Source organism: Polyodon spathula, chromosome 21 (genome assembly GCF_017654505.1).
Source record: "Polyodon spathula isolate WHYD16114869_AA chromosome 21, ASM1765450v1, whole genome shotgun sequence".
Classification (NCBI taxonomy): domain Eukaryota; kingdom Metazoa; phylum Chordata; class Actinopteri; order Acipenseriformes; family Polyodontidae; genus Polyodon; species Polyodon spathula.
The window spans coordinates 898,040-916,514 of NC_054554.1; the positions used below are offsets into that span (position 1 = coordinate 898,040).

The 18,475-nt window shown below is 39.8% G+C and overlaps 1 protein-coding gene across 2 annotated transcripts in view; it reads right to left on the reverse strand.

Annotated features, from left to right (window-relative positions):
* Nucleotides 1–554: 554 nt before the first annotated feature.
* The window catches only part of tox3 (TOX high mobility group box family member 3), a 36,463-nt gene continuing 18,542 nt past the window's right edge, over nucleotides 555–18,475 (reverse strand). The window contains exons 2-7 of one of the 2 annotated variants that reach the window (XM_041221118.1): nucleotides 16,072–16,137; nucleotides 9,831–10,082; nucleotides 5,294–5,557; nucleotides 4,689–4,916; nucleotides 4,134–4,214; nucleotides 555–3,739 (exon numbers count right to left, since the gene is read on the reverse strand). In XM_041221118.1, the coding sequence (XP_041077052.1) occupies nucleotides 2,921–3,739; nucleotides 4,134–4,214; nucleotides 4,689–4,916; nucleotides 5,294–5,557; nucleotides 9,831–10,082; nucleotides 16,072–16,137 (1,710 nt within the window). In that variant the 3' untranslated portion in view covers nucleotides 555–2,920. Of the gene's footprint in view, nucleotides 3,740–4,133; nucleotides 4,215–4,688; nucleotides 4,917–5,293; nucleotides 5,558–9,830; nucleotides 10,086–16,071; nucleotides 16,138–18,475 lie in introns of both variants that reach the window. The other variant, XM_041221117.1, reaches the window with a different exon arrangement.

Here is an 18,475-nt window from a genome sequence, read left to right on the forward strand (position 1 = left end):
TCCTCTGAATCACCTTGTTTTAGTAAAAGCAATGCTTTACAAAACCCTTTTTATTGAACAGTATCCTAAGAATTCAAACCCTTGCTGTAAAATAATTGTGCACAGTGAACACAGTGCTAAAGGGTTATGGAATAACAAGGGCACCATGCATTATTAATATCCTTCAACATAAATCTGTTCAGAATAGTAATTGCCGTTTCCTGGAGCCTCATTATTGTGTGTTTTCCAAGTCTTGTGTTTGGTAGCCATGGACACCTACTTTAACATTCTCTCGTATCTCCTATTAAGATTCAAGTCACGCATTGCACTTGCTGTTTTTAATTTTCATTTTATCATAAGCGGTTTAAGATTGTTGCCAGTGCTTATTTGCAGTCTTTTTCTCCAGACCTCTTCACTACAGCTTCTGACAGGACAGATGCTGTAATTAATCATGCAAGACAAATGGGAATAACAGCCATGGTGTATTCTGAACATCATTACCGCTGCTTCTTCTCCATGTGCATTAAACACAAAGACATAGAAATAAAAACACGCATTCCTATCGGTACGTCGAAAACACGCCAGAGCAGCGCTTGCTTTTATTTACAACAGTGAGCAACACAAACCTTTTCAACAGACATGGTGGGTTTCCACTGGGGACTTCCAGAAGCTTTACATGTTTCTTAAGACTGAACACTGTTTGCATTCTTTTTCCACCCCTAAACTCCCTTTTTACAGTTTATAGATACACTGAAAATATAATCATTAGTGTAAGAAAATTAAACGTCATTTTGGAATAGCAAGTATTTCACCAAGCTTTGGATCTTGTTTGGTTTTAAGTTTAGTTTAGTTTTTTATTATCTGTATGCTTCAATTGATTCAACGTATACACAGTATATACAAGGGTCAGACAAAAATGAATTACTTTAACCCTACTACATGTAGTGCACACTTTTGTGCGAAGGCACCGCCCCTCACGTGACTGATAAACGTTTTATGCAAATGTATTCCTGACATACAGAAGCGTATAAAATCTGCATCTCCCTTTTGCAATTGAGTCATGATAGGCAGTGAGCTGATCTGATCTGATCTGACAGGCAGCAGACACTCGGCTGGCAGAGGCTTATGTATCCAAGATGGTACAAGTTAATACAGTCTCCCCACCAGGGATCACAACTTTAGCTTATTGACATGGATGTTTAGAATGGACCCCAGTAAGCATGCTAAATGTACTGTTGCAAATATGCAGGGGTGGAAATAAGAGCCCTATTGCATAGCAGTTTCAGCCAATCCAGGTTTTAATACGAAGTTGATTAGCCACACTGTATAGGTAGCAAGCTTAGGTAACTCTTATAAAACTCATAGTAAATCCAGGGATGGATCAAACTGCTGTGCAATGGGAGTCTTATTTCCATCACTGATATGCATTGCTACAAGAAGTGCATCATCTACACCTAGAAGGAGGACAGTTATATGATCAAGCTAGCTGTTTCCCAGGTTAAGTGAAATCATTTTGTGCATTTTTTTTTTTAAATAAGCTTTTCTAGTAAGAGCTCAAAAACAGTTGGGTTTTACTGAAATGTATTTATTCTATAGCAAGATAAAAAAAAAAGCAAGAATTTATGTTTCTGTTAAGCAAAACACAAACAACAGAATTGCTGCTATAGTAACTCATAAAAAAAAGTATAAAACAGCATAAAACACACTGAGATGTAGCAATCAACAGTCCATGTTACCAATGTTTACATTAAAGCCTCATGTGAAAACTTTACACCATGTGTTATGAAAAATGTACAACTTTTTTTTTTTTTTTTAAAGGAATTCTTTACAGCTGGCACTAAATTATATCATTGCCTATTTAAATTGGCATATACAGGGCATCAAAATAGTTTTCTACAGTTTTTATTTTTAAATGTTTTTTTATTTAACAAATGACCATCTGGTTTTAAAAAATACAGTTAACATGAAACTATCAGCCTAGCGCCTATAGTTTACACATAACAAAATATTCACATTTGCACAAAATAAGAAATAAAACCAAGAGGGTGTGCCTGGCTGTGTATGCATTCTGAATGCGCTGGAGAACACTTTACTTGGAAATGGACAGCGTCTTACCCACCCCCACCCCCCTCAGTCACCTACAGTAGATTCACATCACATTTTAAAAGACATAGAATGACTTCTAGGGCCTCCAAGGTCAGCCTTGTCTGTCCATGCTTCCACCTGGCTGTACAACTGCACATAGTGTTCTTCTTTTGACCTCCTGCAAGGCTGGAGCTGACTGTTGAACTGGCACTGTGATTCGGTGTAAGAGATGAATGGAATGAGGACCAATGAAGTGGGAGTTATAATAGTCTCTATTAAGCAATGTCGGCATCTAGAATGTTGACAAAATATCACCTGTACAACATCCCGGTATATAAATAAAACCAAACTCCAGTTTCCACGCATTTTGTTTGATGGTGCGGTGCATTTCGTTTGATGAAAACAGTGTACTACCTACACACTAGTCACAGCTCCTGCTTGTCTTTCAAGGTGTGTTCTCGTCTTGAGGCGTGATTGTCCAAACTCATTGTAACAGTCCAGTCCAGTTTAGCAGAATTGTTACCAACACCCTTCCAAATAATGCTTCATCATGAATACCAATGAGTCTCCCAGTGAACATTACAGCACATCGTCTTTGTGGCGTGCCAGAGTCGTTATCAAAACACTGAGGCGAAAACAAAACAAACCCGCAGTTTCTATACACTGCCTATTTTATAGACAAAATTTGGTTCCCTATTTGTTCCATTATGCATCCCTGCATACAGTATCTGTCGACAACAGTGGACAGTTCTCTGTAAAACTTACACACTTCTTAAGTGCAACTTAGAAAAAGCAACCCGGCTGGTGCTTTTATTTTTCTTCTTTCATATATTTATTTATTAATAAATGTTTTGGCTTAGAAGATACTGACCTGCTGTGACAACACTTGAGACTGGGCCTGCGCTTGTATTTGGGACTGATGCTGCTGCTGCTGCTGCTGCTGCATGGTTTGCTGCGGACTACCCAGTGCTGTTGTGTTTATCTGCGTCGAGCTCCCTACTGACTGTGGAGTTCCAGGGGAGTGCTGCGGGGGAGACGGCAGGGATTGCTGATGCTGATGCTGCTGAAGCATTTGCTGCTGATGCATTTGCTGCTGCTGCATTTGCATGTGTTGAATCTGCTGATGCTGCTGGATCTGCTGCTGCTGCATGTGGTGCTGGTGTTGCTGGTGCTGCTGCAGCTGTTGCTGGAGGTGATGCTGAAAATGCTGCTGTTGCATCTGCTGCTGAATCTGCTGATGGTGCAACTGCTGCTGCTGCAGCTGCTGATGTTGCATGTGCTGCTGCATCTGGTGCTGCTGCTGCTGCTGTTGCAGGTGTTGCATCTGGTGCTGCTGGGGGCTCCCCATGGGGGGGCTCATCTGAGAAGCAGCGGTGGGCGTCGCCACCATCGGTGCCCCCATCTGGCTCATCAAGGGTGTGGAGATGCTTGACGGCATGTTGTTGGGAGGTGCGCTGCTAACCGAGGAGACGATCTGGTTGCCCGACAGCCTCATCTGCAGTGGTTTGGGGGCGATGGCCCTGGGGAGGCCCTGCTGAAGTGCAAGGGCAGCGGCCGACACAGAGGCGTGCTGCGAGAGGGAGGAGTTCAGGAGGAGAGACGGAGAGAGGTTGGTGGACGCCAGGGTCTGCTGGACAGAGCGGATGGTCTGCGCCTCGGCTGACTCCGCAGCAGCCTGAGGGAAGAAAGGATGAGCCATGTTGAACAGCTTACAAAGGATTTCAGGTTAAGGACGTTTAAATGCTTAACAATTATTGCTACAGTTAGGCTTCACTGAAGAAAAAAGGCAAATGTATTTCCCTTGACCGATGATAAAACAAATGATATAGATCAAAGTTTTCTTTAATCTAAGCCAATGTTGATATTTAAAAACATAATTAAAAAAAACACCTCTTCGGATAAAATGTTAATAAACTGTCCAGATATGATCTAATTTTAAAATGTCAGCCATACAGAAGCGCTCACAGCATTCAGACATTTACCAGGCACTGATCCCAACAGGCCCTCTAAAGTTACAGCATGCAAATGAACACTCCAGTGCTGGCTTGCCCACTATTATCAGTTCTTACCTTTGACACAAGGCTCGCTCTGTAGGCTGCGAGAGCTTTTAGGTATTCTTTTTTGGCAGCTTCCGTTTTACTTTTATAGGCCTGTTAAAAGAGCGAGAACTAAAGTCAAATTTGTGATGAATAAAGGCATTTAAAAACTAAAAAGAGGGTGGGTATGACATTGAATTGAACACATCATAACCCACTAAGAGTCAGTGACATCTTGTTATTAGTTTGTCTATATCAGTTACACTGTTGTCAGAATATCCAGCAGCAATCCCAATTTTAGGTTTATTACCTCTGTTGTAATGCAGTTTACATCTGAATTCAGAACAAAACACCCATACACATGGGAGCCCTTTCACATAGAAGTAGCCAGCAATGACGTTTTCCACTTTCATTGCTTTTATTATTAATAATAATAATAATAATAATAATAATAATAATAATAATAATAATAATAATAATAATTGCATAGATACAACTTTCAAATAGTGGCAATATAACTTTGATGCTCTTTTTGAAGGCGCACATCAACACAGCAATGCTTGCGTTGCACGTCCCATGCAGATGTACCTGCTTCTGCTCTTCTCCCAGGCTGTCCCACATGGAGGCCACGATCTTGGACACTTCCCCGAAGGTGGCATTGGGGTTCTGTCCTTTGATAGCAGCCTGTGTGTCCCTGAAGAACAGGGCATATGCAGACACGGGTTTCTGTGGCTCGTTGGGGTCTTTCTTCTTCTTCTTTTTTGGCGTCTTGGGCTTCTTCACGGAATCCGGGGCTGGTCTTTTCTCACCGATAACCTGGAACCCAGATGGAAAAGTAAAGTGAACGACTGTAGGTCTTCAGTGGATTTCCTACTGATCCCAGACACTGCCACTTCCATATATACTGTAGCTCTGGTGTCACTTAGATAACAACAGTGTGGTGTTCATAATACTTTCCATGCACCAGTACAATGAAGACACCCAGCTGCTAAAGCTTGCAAGAATCAGCTGCAAATACACATGCTACACTGCCGAGATGACACAGGAAAGCAGAAAAAGGTATCCAACTGAAAACTGAGGCTGCCTTGCATTGTTCATGTAGCTAAAATTGGTTTGAGATGCAGCTTTCATGTAGACCAACCCCCCCCCCCCTCTCTCTCTGGTATGCCATGTTTCAACAGTTTAAATCTTACCCGGTTCCCTTCCTCTGCATCCTCCTCGTTGATGGAGCTCGAAGGAGAGGGGGTTGCAGATTTGCTGGCTGGTGGGGAGGGGGAGGTGTGTGGAATGTTTGGGCCCCCCAGGTTTAAACCCAGCTGAGTACTCAGCTGAGATTGGTTGATGGTGGTCAGCTGATTCTGTGACATCATCCCTCCTGAAGCACTGTTCATGCCGACAGGCCTGATGACCATGGAAGGGCTATGGCGATAGTGGTGGCTGTGGAGATGGCTGAGGTTCTAGGTGGGAACAAGCAAAAAAAAAAAAAAAAGAAACGATGAACTCTTTTCATCCCTGATCACCTGCAGGTGCGGATTCTTTCATAGCAAACACAGCATTTTGTCACAGTTCCTAGCCTCATTTTGTCACTATGGCCAGATTTCCTCTTGGCACTGTGCTGTATACTCAGCTTGAAAACAGATGGATTTTTGTAGCCTCTTAATAGGATTACCTGAATAAGTTTATAAAATAGCTTTCAAGGCCACAAAGGTATTTTCTTCGGGTGAGATGTCGAAAGTCCAATAAGGATATATCTGATAACAAATCACCTCACAGGTATATTCTACTGTGTACTTTAGTCATTACTTATTGACATTTGAAGCTTAAAATAAATGATGTTACAGTTCAGCTCAGCAAGCTCTGAATAGAGTGGGGGTATTTAGAATAATGCTTGGGGAGTGCAAACACCCCAGGTGTTCTTTTGAAGGTTAAACTGGTAATGCAAGCTTTTGCTATTTTGACCCACAATTTGCTTCCTCGACCTTGAATTTCATACTGTACATGTTCCTTTTTCAATCCTATATTCAACAACAGAAATTCTTTTGTGGGACTGAACGTGTTCTGTGCTTTCCAGATGGAGTGTTTGAAATTGTATTCTGAATGGAATGATATGCAATCAGGAATAGTGGTGCAGTGCAGCCTTTCGGTATCTCAAACTATAAAGGAACAGTGCATGACAGTTTACGGTCAACATGGCCAAAGCGTTAATTCATGGCATTTGCCAATGAATTAACGAGCAATGTGCAATGCATCTGTAATTCTAAATACTGGGTTTAAATGCCGCAAGCGCATATTCTAAATACATGCAAAATCCTAACCGTGGCTGAATGCATCAAGCAAACCAAAACACACAGGATAAAATGCTTATTCAGATCTTGCACTGCCTCTATTGCTTACACACAACAAACTGTGACAATGCCAGATACCAGCACGCCATAATGTTACAAAATACAAATGCAAACTGAATTATTATTATTGTTATCAGAATATGCAGAGGGGCGGGGGGGGGCATGTGAAGTGTGATCTAAATGAAAGGAGGAACAATCTGGTCCTCAAGATATCAGATCCACACATTTTGGACGGTGGGGGTGGGGGTGGGGGTATTAATGCCCCCTCTGTGTGAGATAGAACAGTCTGAAAAGAATGTTAACAAGTTCAATTTTTATTGAATCAGCAGCAGTGCCCTCTGAAATGTTTCATTGCAGGAGAGGAATAGAATAATCTATATGGTAATTATGAGGATGAATTCCCCCCAGTAACTTTCACCAGCATGAAAGGTCAGTCTTATTAAAGATAGTTTATCAGTCCCTTGCACAGACTCCTGTCCTGTCACTTTAAATGGGAACACTATTTTATTTTCCCATTTACAGCTACCTGCAGAATTAAGTACTTAAGCCAAATAAGAAAAAAATGAAATTTTGAATGCTGGCAAAGGCTATAATAGCATGAAGATAAATCGCTTTTTTTTTTTTTTTTTTTTCAGCTTCACTCCCCTCTCGGGCTGCAGGTTTTTTCCATTTCTCCCGGTGCACCGTGGGTATTTAAAACTTGTTCAACATGATTTCATTTCATTTCAGGCACTGCCTGAGAAAACTAAATTACAGAATCAATCATACAGAAGGTCAGAGTGAGACTTCATTACAAGTATTGCATGCTTGCATGAATATCTTTCATTTCTGACTGACCCAATATGTCACAACAGCTGTCTAGTAAAAACAAAAAAAAAACAAAACAAAAAAAAAAATCCACTTTCTGAAATTGATGTACTACTGATGTCAATGCTACTCAGCCAACATGGCAGATTACAGAGAGGAGTAAGAAAGAAAACCCTTCACAACTGATATTTTCAAAAGAAATGTCACATTTTATGGCTGGGAATAATTTTTCAACATGATTATCCAAACAGACAACAGAGAAAGAGCCTCGGGTTTAAATCCATTTTTTTTTTTTTAACCAAATGTATTACAGATGATTTACAGACGCTCAGCGTTGTTTTTGAGTAGCCCTTGCCTGTTCCATCGTTACCGTATGGTACAGTAGGTGACTCCTAGTGTTAATAAATAAAGGGTTCTTTTCACAGTTCCACTGCATGACAGCAAGTACTGTATGTGCTGGATATGCTTTGTGCATTGCAATCTATTAGACCCTGCTGCAGTTTACTATATTTAGAAAATGCTGCATGCAAGCTGTATGCAATTGCTAGTGGTTGTAAACAAAAAAATCTGCCAGGCTGTGTATTTTTTTGCATGTAAATAATTGTAAAAAAGTGTGCTTCATTAATGCAGTATTTATTTATGCCTTGAACCTTTGCATAGAAGAATACTATGATTATACTTAAGCCTTTCAAAGCTACTGCAGCTAGACAAGGCTGGGGACACACAGGGACACAAACATGACCTATTTATAACCAAGCCCCAAGCAATGCACTGCAATGTGTAGGTGAGTGTGCTACTGTACTGTAGGTACTGAGAGTATCAGTATATTCCCTATACTGTATTACAATTATTTCCCCCCACCTCCCTCAAAAAATATGTTTAAAAACCACTCCCATACTACAACGACTACTACTAATATTATTTTTAGTAAAACAAGCACTATGTGCTAATTGTGAGAGCCCAGCTGAATACAAGCCTGAGGATAACAGTGAAAGTCGGGTGCTTACTCTAACACATTAAATAAATAAGGGCTTTGGCTTCACGGTTTGCAAGGGATAAAGGTTCCTGGTCTAATGCAGCATTTACTATGTAGCAGCAGAGCATGCCATACTCAATTTGCAAGACAAACACAGTCCATTAGAAAACAAGGATTGGTACATCTGGGTAATCAGCCCAAAAAGCTGATAGTTTGCTGATTGAAGTGATAAGCAGCCCCCTCTCTCAAATGAATCCTGATTCCTAATTTCAAAATGTGAGACACATAATGCATGAAGAGCACATTGCTTTAGGTATGCAATTGTTTTTGTGAATTTACAGATCACCACATCAATACCTTGTTCAAAAGGCAAAAGAAAAATAAGTTGAACTGAATGCAAATATTTACCCACATGACACTCATAATAAAGTATTATAGAACTAGTATAAAAAGCTTTTTTAATGTTCTATTAAGCTGTATGAACACAGCACTATAGTTGTTTAAGGGTTTCATTTCTCCCAGATATCAAAAGCTTAACTGACCATGAAATGGAATTCTTTAGTCAAAAGCCTTCTGAGGCAATATTATGCATTGCAGATATTTTTAAAATGTGCACTTAGTTTTGTACCAGCAGTACAGTGCAAACTCAATATAAATGTTAGACAGCAGCACAAATTAGAATGGAAATATCAGCCCTGTTCTGCTTGTGAGCAGCAGCAACAATATTCATTTACTGGATTATTTTCTGATTGCAGTTTTAATGACTAATCAAAAGCACAATATTGTCACACTTTTTAAATGTACATCCGTGTGGTGTTTGGAAGTTTTAAATTTCTATTGTTTTAACTATATTTGCCATGTATTGTAGCCATCTGCCACTATTGTATATTCAGACTGTTCAGCAGAACTGAGCGTCTGGCACTTAATGCAAGAAAAGTTTATAATCATAAAACAAAATTACTTTTAAGCCATTGTTCCCAGGCCCCAGCAATCATTTCACTTTAACAACAAACTGCTTGCCAAAACATTAATGACATGCAGTTAAATGACCTGCCAGATCTCAGATTCAAGTCCATTGCCACCTCCACGGTCTAGCACAGCATGGTAATCAATGTAAAAACTGTGCAGCAACAACATTAAACCTGCAGAGAAAACTGCAATGCGATACCAGTTTGTTTGTCAGTATTTTATTCTTCAACATTGTGCAGGCTTTGTAAATAATTATCAAGCAGTAGGTCTGTAACTTGAGTAAACTGCCACCTTCTAGTGCAGCTGCATGTCAACCTGGGTAACTAGGCTGTTTTCCTGCTGTATGCACCTGCTCCATCACTACAGTGCATCTGCCTACTGCCAGCTGACAGCAAGAAAGAAACAAAGAGTCAGTAAGAAAAAAGGAAAGAAAAGAAAGACTTAACACCATACATTTTAGTTTACTGTGACAGTAGATTTAAAATGCTGAAAATGTGTTCTATTTCTCTTGCATATTTTAAGTTTTTATTTATTTATTTTTTTAAATGCCTTTTCACCACAGGAAATCAGCTAGCAGATGATCTCCCTTTTTTTTTTTTTTGCTGCATGTGAGAGATCAGACAGGCCACCTACCCCTGGCAGTCCATTGTTCAGGAGAACACGCTCCTGCTCCAGGAGGTTGCGAGATATTGTAATAGAAGGCAGCTCGAGGCTCTGAGGGGGGAACTGGGGTGTGAACTCGCTTCCATACGTGGCCCGAGGGCCGGGCAGGCCTGGGAAGTGGGACACCCCGTCAGCCATGCCGAGTCCGTGCTCCGTCTCCGGAGGTGGGGTGATGGGGGGGATCTCAAACTCCTCATCGCCCAGGCTAGGGGTATGGAACGTCTGCTAAAAAAAACAACCAGAAACAAGACACAGTCAGCCTTCATCTGGGGACATTACTGAACATTCAACAAATAAAACACATGGCTTTAAAACAAGAGGACAGCAGGAAATCCATGGCAAGAACCATCCCATTGTAACATTTGAGTTAAATGCATTGTCAAACCAAAATGTTTGTGTTAACAGTGCATCTGTCAGGCTTGGCCAAGGCAGTTCCCAATAAAATGCGTATGTAAGCAACGTGCTGCAAATTTCTTGACAGGCGTGTTTACTCTAGAAACATAATGAGTGAGTACCACTGTTGTTTTGTAATACTAGCGTCAGCATCTTTATTAACTTTGTTGTTGCACCGCATGCAACTGGTTTTAAAGGCGGTTTATACTGGATTTTCAGACTTGACAGTATTGTTACGAGTAGAGTGAAAGTTTGATATTGGCTAGCCAGATCACTGTGATACAATCACTTTACAGTCAAGTAAGTACGCAATTAGCAAGGAAATCTTCAGAGCGAGGGCAGAGCCTTTTGAGCCAGTCCATCAACATGAAAGTGTGTTACACTGGATGAGTCTTCGATAACTCCAGAGACTAGCCAAAGAGATCGATCACTGCAACAAAATGTACCACTAACGAGGGAATGTTCTAGGGGCGTATACATGAAATATACAGTACAGGAAGACACAACAAAAGCTCTGACAGAACTGATAAAATGTTGGCTCGGACGTCTCGCGATGCTTCTGCCCTGAGATCAAAACAGCTTAATGCTTAATCCTCTAGAATTAAAAGCCTTTGCCCGGGGTTCATTTGATTATTTGGCTCGTCGACTGTGGAGTTCCTCACCTACACTATTAAGGCTGTGTTTGTTTGTTTGTTTAAGAAATCTCCTGCCCATTCACTCCAGTCATGCTAACCAGAAACACTGTAGAACATTTTCATAACATTCGGGCCCTGGCTGCAGAACAGCTGGAGGTCACAGCAGTAGACTGTTGTCTTTGTTACTTGTATTTATATAAAAGAGCCAACTTTCCAACATCAGTTATAAGATAATCTAACAAACCAATAGGAGTTTTATCCCCTTAGCGTGAAAAATTGACAGTAAAATTATACCGTTAATCCTTTCAAATATGTAGAAATATATATATATATATATATATATATATATATATATATATATATATATATATATATATATATATATATATATATATATATATATATATATATTGCATTTTCAAATCAGGCATTAGTTATCAAAAAGACAGTTTGATATGGAATCTTGTTATACAGTAAGAAAAAAAAAGGAAAGAAAGAAAGAACAACCCCCCCTGCCTGTTATTTTAGATCTTATTATCTGCTCCAGAATTGTACTGTTAATGATGATATAAATGAATGAGGGGAGCTGGAAATGGAGATGCGGGGTGTGTAAGCTTTTTCTTGCATATAGAACCTGTCATCTGTCATTACTTGTCTCATATCCAAAGTGATGAGGTGCCAGACTGCCAGTGCCAGCGAGAGTGTAGCCTGTGTAACACCACTGTCTCCATTAGCGTCACTTCACATAAAACTTGCCTAATTCTGCATTGGGAGGCTTAGGGTCTGATCTGAGATTAAAAGATGCAAAATTCACTTTCCTCAGATATCGGCTGCCTGCTAAACAAGGCAGAGGTGAAGCACATGGGACCGCGATGAGGAACACACGACGGAGAACAACGGGCACAAGAAGCGACAATTTGATTTGATTTGATTTTTTTTTTTTTTTGTGAATCAAGTGCAGTTTCTGCATAGTTAACAGGAAAGCCTACAGTAATTCACAAAGAAGCGACATCCAGCATGTCAGGCCAGATACACAGTTTTTATGTCACACGTGTAATGAGAATGGTAAAATGGCCCTTATGTTTGCAATCTTTAATTAGATTTTGCTGTGTCACAGTTGCTCTCCTTGGTAACTGCATGTATTTAAATGCCAAAGGTCTACTGGCAATGCATGCTTTATAATTAAGAAATAACAGCCAAGGTAATTCATGCTTTTTAATTAAGAAACCAACGCAGCAGACGTTTGCAGCCACGTAACTGACAGCAAGAAACGTTCTGAGCAGCAGGTGCAATATCTCTAAAGGCTCTTTTGTACAGCGGTACGGGTGCTATGCTTTAGCCCTGCGCCTGCGTGTGGACTGCCTCACCCTGTGTTGACCGAGGTTCGCTACAATATACATAGTGCTCCCTTGCTAGAAGGCTCTTGAATATAACACTCCTACAGAATGTCCCTCAATTCCCTATACTAGTGATTCATGCAACATTTCTACGGTAAATACAGTACTTGTGTTCAAACTATAAACAACTTCTCAATCTAACTTCCATTTCTGTCTCTCCCTTTGGATACAGTCTCTAAATAAAAGCTGCGCTGGCATTTTACAACACAGACATCTTACTCAACATTCATTTTATAACTGATAAATATTAGGCCTCTTATGTGGTTATCTTTCCAAATATATTTACTTTTTTGCTGCGAGAGGAGCTGCAGCTTTCTCCGTGAGACGAGAGGCTTCAGTTTCGCTTCGGCCCCGCTCCAGCAGCCAAACCTCGGGCGAGTCCATTCCCTCATTATAGCGAGGGAGCACTGCATATACACCACCATGTATGTAATCAATGCTATATTTTTTACAACAAAAAATAGGTAACATTCCCACTCGTGGATCATTTTAATTAGCAGTTTATAAATAGCCTGGCTAAATGCCGGTCGGGAGTTCAGTTCAAAGCGACAGACAAGCAAACCAAGTGTATGTGTGTATATATATATATATATATATATATATATATATATATATATATATATATATATATATATATATATATATTATATACACACACACACACATACACTTGGTTTGCTTGTCTGTCGCTTTGAACTGAACTCCCGACCCGCGTTTAATACTAATACATATTCTGCTAATCAGATTATATTAGCTTCATGGAACTTGAGACGCGCCAATATTCTTTGATCGACTGAGTCTAATCTGTGAGGTATATAATATAGTTACGTCCTTATCACCAGCAATCATTAGTGTAATAGGACAGGGACTGACAGCAAATGGTGGAAAGCATGTCATCTATCACCACTAGCCTCATCTACAATCAGCAGTCTTTGAAATACAGTGCAAGCATACATCACTAAAGGGCATGCCAATGAGTAAACGGTATGAGAAAATTGCTAGTTATATAATACAATGTGAACAAAAATCATTTGTTACTGGTTGTCTTCAATCTAATTTTCAGATGCTTTTAAGATTAGGAGGAGAGTAATGTAAATGGTAACTTGTCCTGACTGCTCGACTATTCAAGTTTAAAATAAATAAAATGACCTTGGCGAGGCTAGAGCCTAAATGTAGCAAATTTGTATATGACAAGTGGAACCACTCTGCCATTTGCTTTCACTGGAATTCTACAGCTCGTTGTCCTGTAATAACGGTCCAGCCTGGACAGCTATGGCAACAGCAGCCTGGCGCCGAGTCGAGGGGCTGGTTCATTCGAAGCTAAGAACTGATGACATGTACAAGAGGCACGAGTGGATTTTTAGGCTCTACTCAAATATATTAGGTGGATCTTGCTGGTATCTGAGCACAAATCTGGCTCAAACATTTGTGAAGAGCTGTTGCTTAAAAATGTAATTGCACTGCGCCATTAGCCTGGCAGTGGCTGAGAATGTGCACCAACAGTTGCAACAGTAATGTTCGACTCATTTGATACAGCATTATTGCCTAGTGAAATAGAACATACAGAATTAGAGCAAGAGATACACAGTAACTCTGCTCAGGAGGCATTTAGCATTCTTCATTAGCCTTGCTGCAAACACCTCAAATGTGATTTTAGGAAGACTTCAGAGACTGAAAATGCATGTATTTTTAATTATTGTTTTGACAGCTTAATTACTGAAAACACACAGGTTATACATCACACTGTTACAGCTTTAATATACTTTTGAGTATCAATACTCAAAAGCAGTGAATTGAATTAACAATGCAGGTGTAAATCTGGCATTGTGCTTTTTGACAGCACAGCGTATGAACCATAGAATTCATTCATTGGTTACCTTGCAGATTAAATGTACTAAGGCCGTCAAGAATTCAGACAGAATACATTTTATAAGGGAGATGGCAGCTTACACATGCAAGAAACAGCATGCATTTCTAATAAATGACATGTCACTATCAAAGCTTAAAACAAAATACCTGGTGCTTAAATATCAACATTTACAACAGCACTTAATGTTGCGTCTTCTTTCTGAAATGACAAATACACTGGCAGGAATGTGATGGGGCTTTATTTCCACAATCTCTGGTTTAAACCAATGTACTGCACATCAGTGTTACCAGCCTAATATTGCTTCTGTCCAAGCTACTGATTGAGATCAATCCCCATATACCAGAATCACACTATATTGTTACACTTCATTCTTTAGAACGCGTGTTAGAGTATAATGCCTTCTATACCGTATCACTTGAAACATTTGCTCCTTTTGACGAAATGCAAATCTGAAGGGCTGTTATATCAACATTTAACAGCCAACGTCTGACACTGTGAATTATCACAGCTGGAATTAAATTGTTTCTGAACAGCTGCTGGAAGCAAAGCTTTCATTGACATTAGAGTCCAAAAAAAAAAAAAAAAAAAGAAAAAACTCCGGAATGAAATATCATAGTGTTCTTAGACACTGGCTTTCTGTTTCTCTACCAATACCCCATTCTGGTCGCTCAGCCCCAAGCTGTTGCCTACTCTCTTGGTTCGGTTTCAGGGCCTGCAGTGTGTGTTGCTGCATACTGTACTACTGCAAGCTATCCTGAAAACCATATGACATCATTGTGTTATAACTGCCACAGATCTTACATGAGCTGCAACCCTGTAACAACACAAGCATGTACGTCTATTATAACCCCACGCTTTTATGTACGAGTAAATGGACATCCCAGTTTTTCTTTGATTTATTCTGATAGAATCTTTATACCTGCTCTATTTAATGGATCAAAACAGTGGTTGATCTGTATAATGCTGGTGCCCTTGTAAATGTTGCATCTTCCCATGCTTACAGTACAGATTTACTAGTTTTTGCTTAACAATGCATCACCATGCTTATCTGTAAAAGACCATGTGCAGGTAAGCCTTCACATTGCCTTTACAACACATCTATCTATCCAACTAGGCACTTTGATACTGTATTGAATATATTATCCAATGCAAATAGTTCAGTTGATAGTTTCTTCGTTCTCTTTTTCCTTTGCAAATTACTAACAATCTACGGCATATGCTTGAATAGCTGTAAATAGCATTAAGAAAAATATGATCGCACAGTAACAGGCCTCGCTGTACTGTATGCTGTGTGTGCAATGAGCCTGGACGCAGCATCACACCAGAGTTTGAGGGTTAGCATGTTAACCTATGAGGGGGCATTAAATCACTTGAACAAACACCACTCAATAGGACTGGAAACAATGAGATGATTTATAAAAACAGAGCTCTGCCTGAGGATTACTGAAGTGCATGTGTGCTGTTATGATCTGTATTGTCATCATAAGAGCCTGTGATGTGCAGGACATCTGTGCTTGATACATGCAGTCGCTGGTTCATTCGGAGCCAATTAATGTTGTAGAAGCAGAGTTCTGTGAGTATTCCAGTGCTGTTATGTTAATAAGAGTAACTGGAGGTGAGAATTTTGTGAGTGTAGACTAATTGACTGCCATTAACAAGGGATTAGGCTGATGTGTCGGTGTCTGTTTTCGTTTGAAGGGATTAGTTACACTTTGCAATTATAAATCTGTTATCGTTCTGAATATAAACCAGTCAATTTCTTCTTTAACTCTAGTGCATATTTATGTTTATTTATGCTAGACGATGTGCATTATATTTGTAGCACTGTATAAAAAAACAGCCTACAGTAAGCATACAGCATATCTTCGCAATCAAAGCATTTGTTACAAGGAGAAAAGCATGGAAAGTATACTTGCCTCGCTAGCCGCAAGGAACGCATTATTTGCTTCCGCCATGTTCATGTAGTTGTTATTGTTCCCAAACTGAAAAAGAAAAGAAAAATGAAAATGGAAACATGCTTTAGATACCCTCCTCGAATAAGACGAATTACAACAGCTGCTGAATGTATGCATACGAATGAGCAGCTGCAACAGTAATGCAACACAGTGGCTGCTGCAGTGAGCGTGGGTATTGCACGGCCATTTATAATATAAAACATACAGACACACCCGCACACACACACACAAACAACTAACAATGCTCACCAAAAGAGTAAAACTGTGTAAAAACAAAACAGAACGTGCACTTAAAATCATCCAATACTTTATTTTCTTTATTCACAGTGGCCCACTAGGTCTCTACACTAAATCAGACCCTTTATAATCAGTTTTTTACTTTTTTTTTTATGACCTTTCAAAACTATTTAACAATTAGGAAACTGCTGTTCTATGGAAAAAGTACAGTACTCATTATTACCAAACTTGATTAATATGGAACACATTTACTGTATTACTAAGTCATTCTTAACACAATATGTCAGGGAAATAAAAATACGTAAACAAAAAAAGGCTTTTATCTTAAAAGGGCCCCAAACAATCAGAGTTCCCAAACTAAGCCCAGAGTGAAATTAGAACTACAGTAGTTTATTTTCTTTTCCTTCCCTTTCTTTTTTTGTACGGTTAAAGCATGCAAATGTAATTACTGAAAGAACTGCACCTAATCAGCTGCGAATGGTATCCATTAATTAAAACCCTGGAGAAACACAAACAAAAAGCACCCAGTAACAGTGTCAACAGCCTAGTGCATTGCTGAGTACAGAGCACAAGCCCTCAGCATTGGTGCAGAAGGTGGCTTCTGAAGTCATCCAGAATGCTCCTACCTGAAGTTTGCTTCTATATTTGGTTTGATTCTGAGCTGGGAGCCCCTGCCGGGCCCAAACGGGACCTGTAGATCCATGGCATGCAAAGCTATTGTTCTACATGATTGTCATAACAGACTCAACTAAGCTTGATCCAAAGCATGACAGAACAGAAATTAACCTCCATCCAGCTCATCTCTTGAAAATTACAAATCGCACAAAAAAAGAAGAAGAAATCACATTCCGTATGTATTCTCTTAGCTGACATTACAGAAAACAGGGGTAGCAATTATTATTTGAACACATTTCAGGAGAAGGATTAAAATAATTGTAAATGTTTAATTTCACCCTTTAATACGAACTTGCATGACGGATATAATTTACTAGAAGCGATGAAATATTGTACTTAACAAAAACGATACTGGCTCTCGCCGGGGCTGGAAGTGGGCTCCTCTGCAAACACACTTTGTCACCACAAGCCTCAAACCTGAATACAAAGACTGCCCCTGTTGATTTCATGTGCTTGTAATGTACCATTAAAACACCATTTATATGATGGTCCTGTCATCAGCAGCTGGTTTACTCTGTACCATAGCAATCACAACCCATACCCCAGATATAGTACAGACACGTAACCCTTACATCCATGCAATATTGAAAACTGAAAAAAACAGCCTCAAATTTTTTCCCATTGCTTTATATGGGGGGGAATGGCATCCTCATATGAGGTCATCATGAATTTGCATCCAAAGATTAACCTCCAAAGTAGCACTAATGCATTAAAATGTCCCCATATAAAGACTAGAAGAGGTTTTTGTATCTGTCCCCGTACGAGATCACCATGTAAAATGACAGTGCTGTGTAGAGTAGGCTATACAGTAGCTATCCCCTGTTCATTGACACAATTTGATTCTCCAAGCTGATTCTTCACAACTTCTCTGTGATTCCGAATCTTGCTGGACCAGTTGCTCAGGGTTTGTTCCTCTTGCTGACCAATGCTTGTCAGCGCAGTGGGCAAGACAATATAAGAGAGGGATGTCAATTAGGAAGTTTAGGAATGATTTTTTTGGAAATTATTATTTTTATTTTATATATATATATCCCCCCCCCCCCCCCCCCCCCCCCCCCCCCATCACAGTCTGTTTGATTAAACAAAATGCCAAATTAAATTAAGTGAGATTGCAAAGTCTGTGCTGCTGGTGGGAAGCCATTAAAAAAGTGGGTCAGGGCAGACAATGAACGGCTTGTAATTAAAAGATGAGAAGCCAGACTAATGCTACTTCAGCCTTATTAGTGCAAACAGCACAATATGCACGGAAAGCATTTTGGCAACCACAGGGGGCCTAAATCAACAGCGTTTAATGTAAGCTTAGGAATCAGATATAGCACACTGAATGCCAAATGTTTTGCTGCATTTATTTAGAATGGAATTGCAAAACAAAACCAACCAACACTGAAACATACTGCAATAGCTGGGTGCAAAAGGACCGCTTGATCACTGGCATTACTAAACAGGAGAGCAG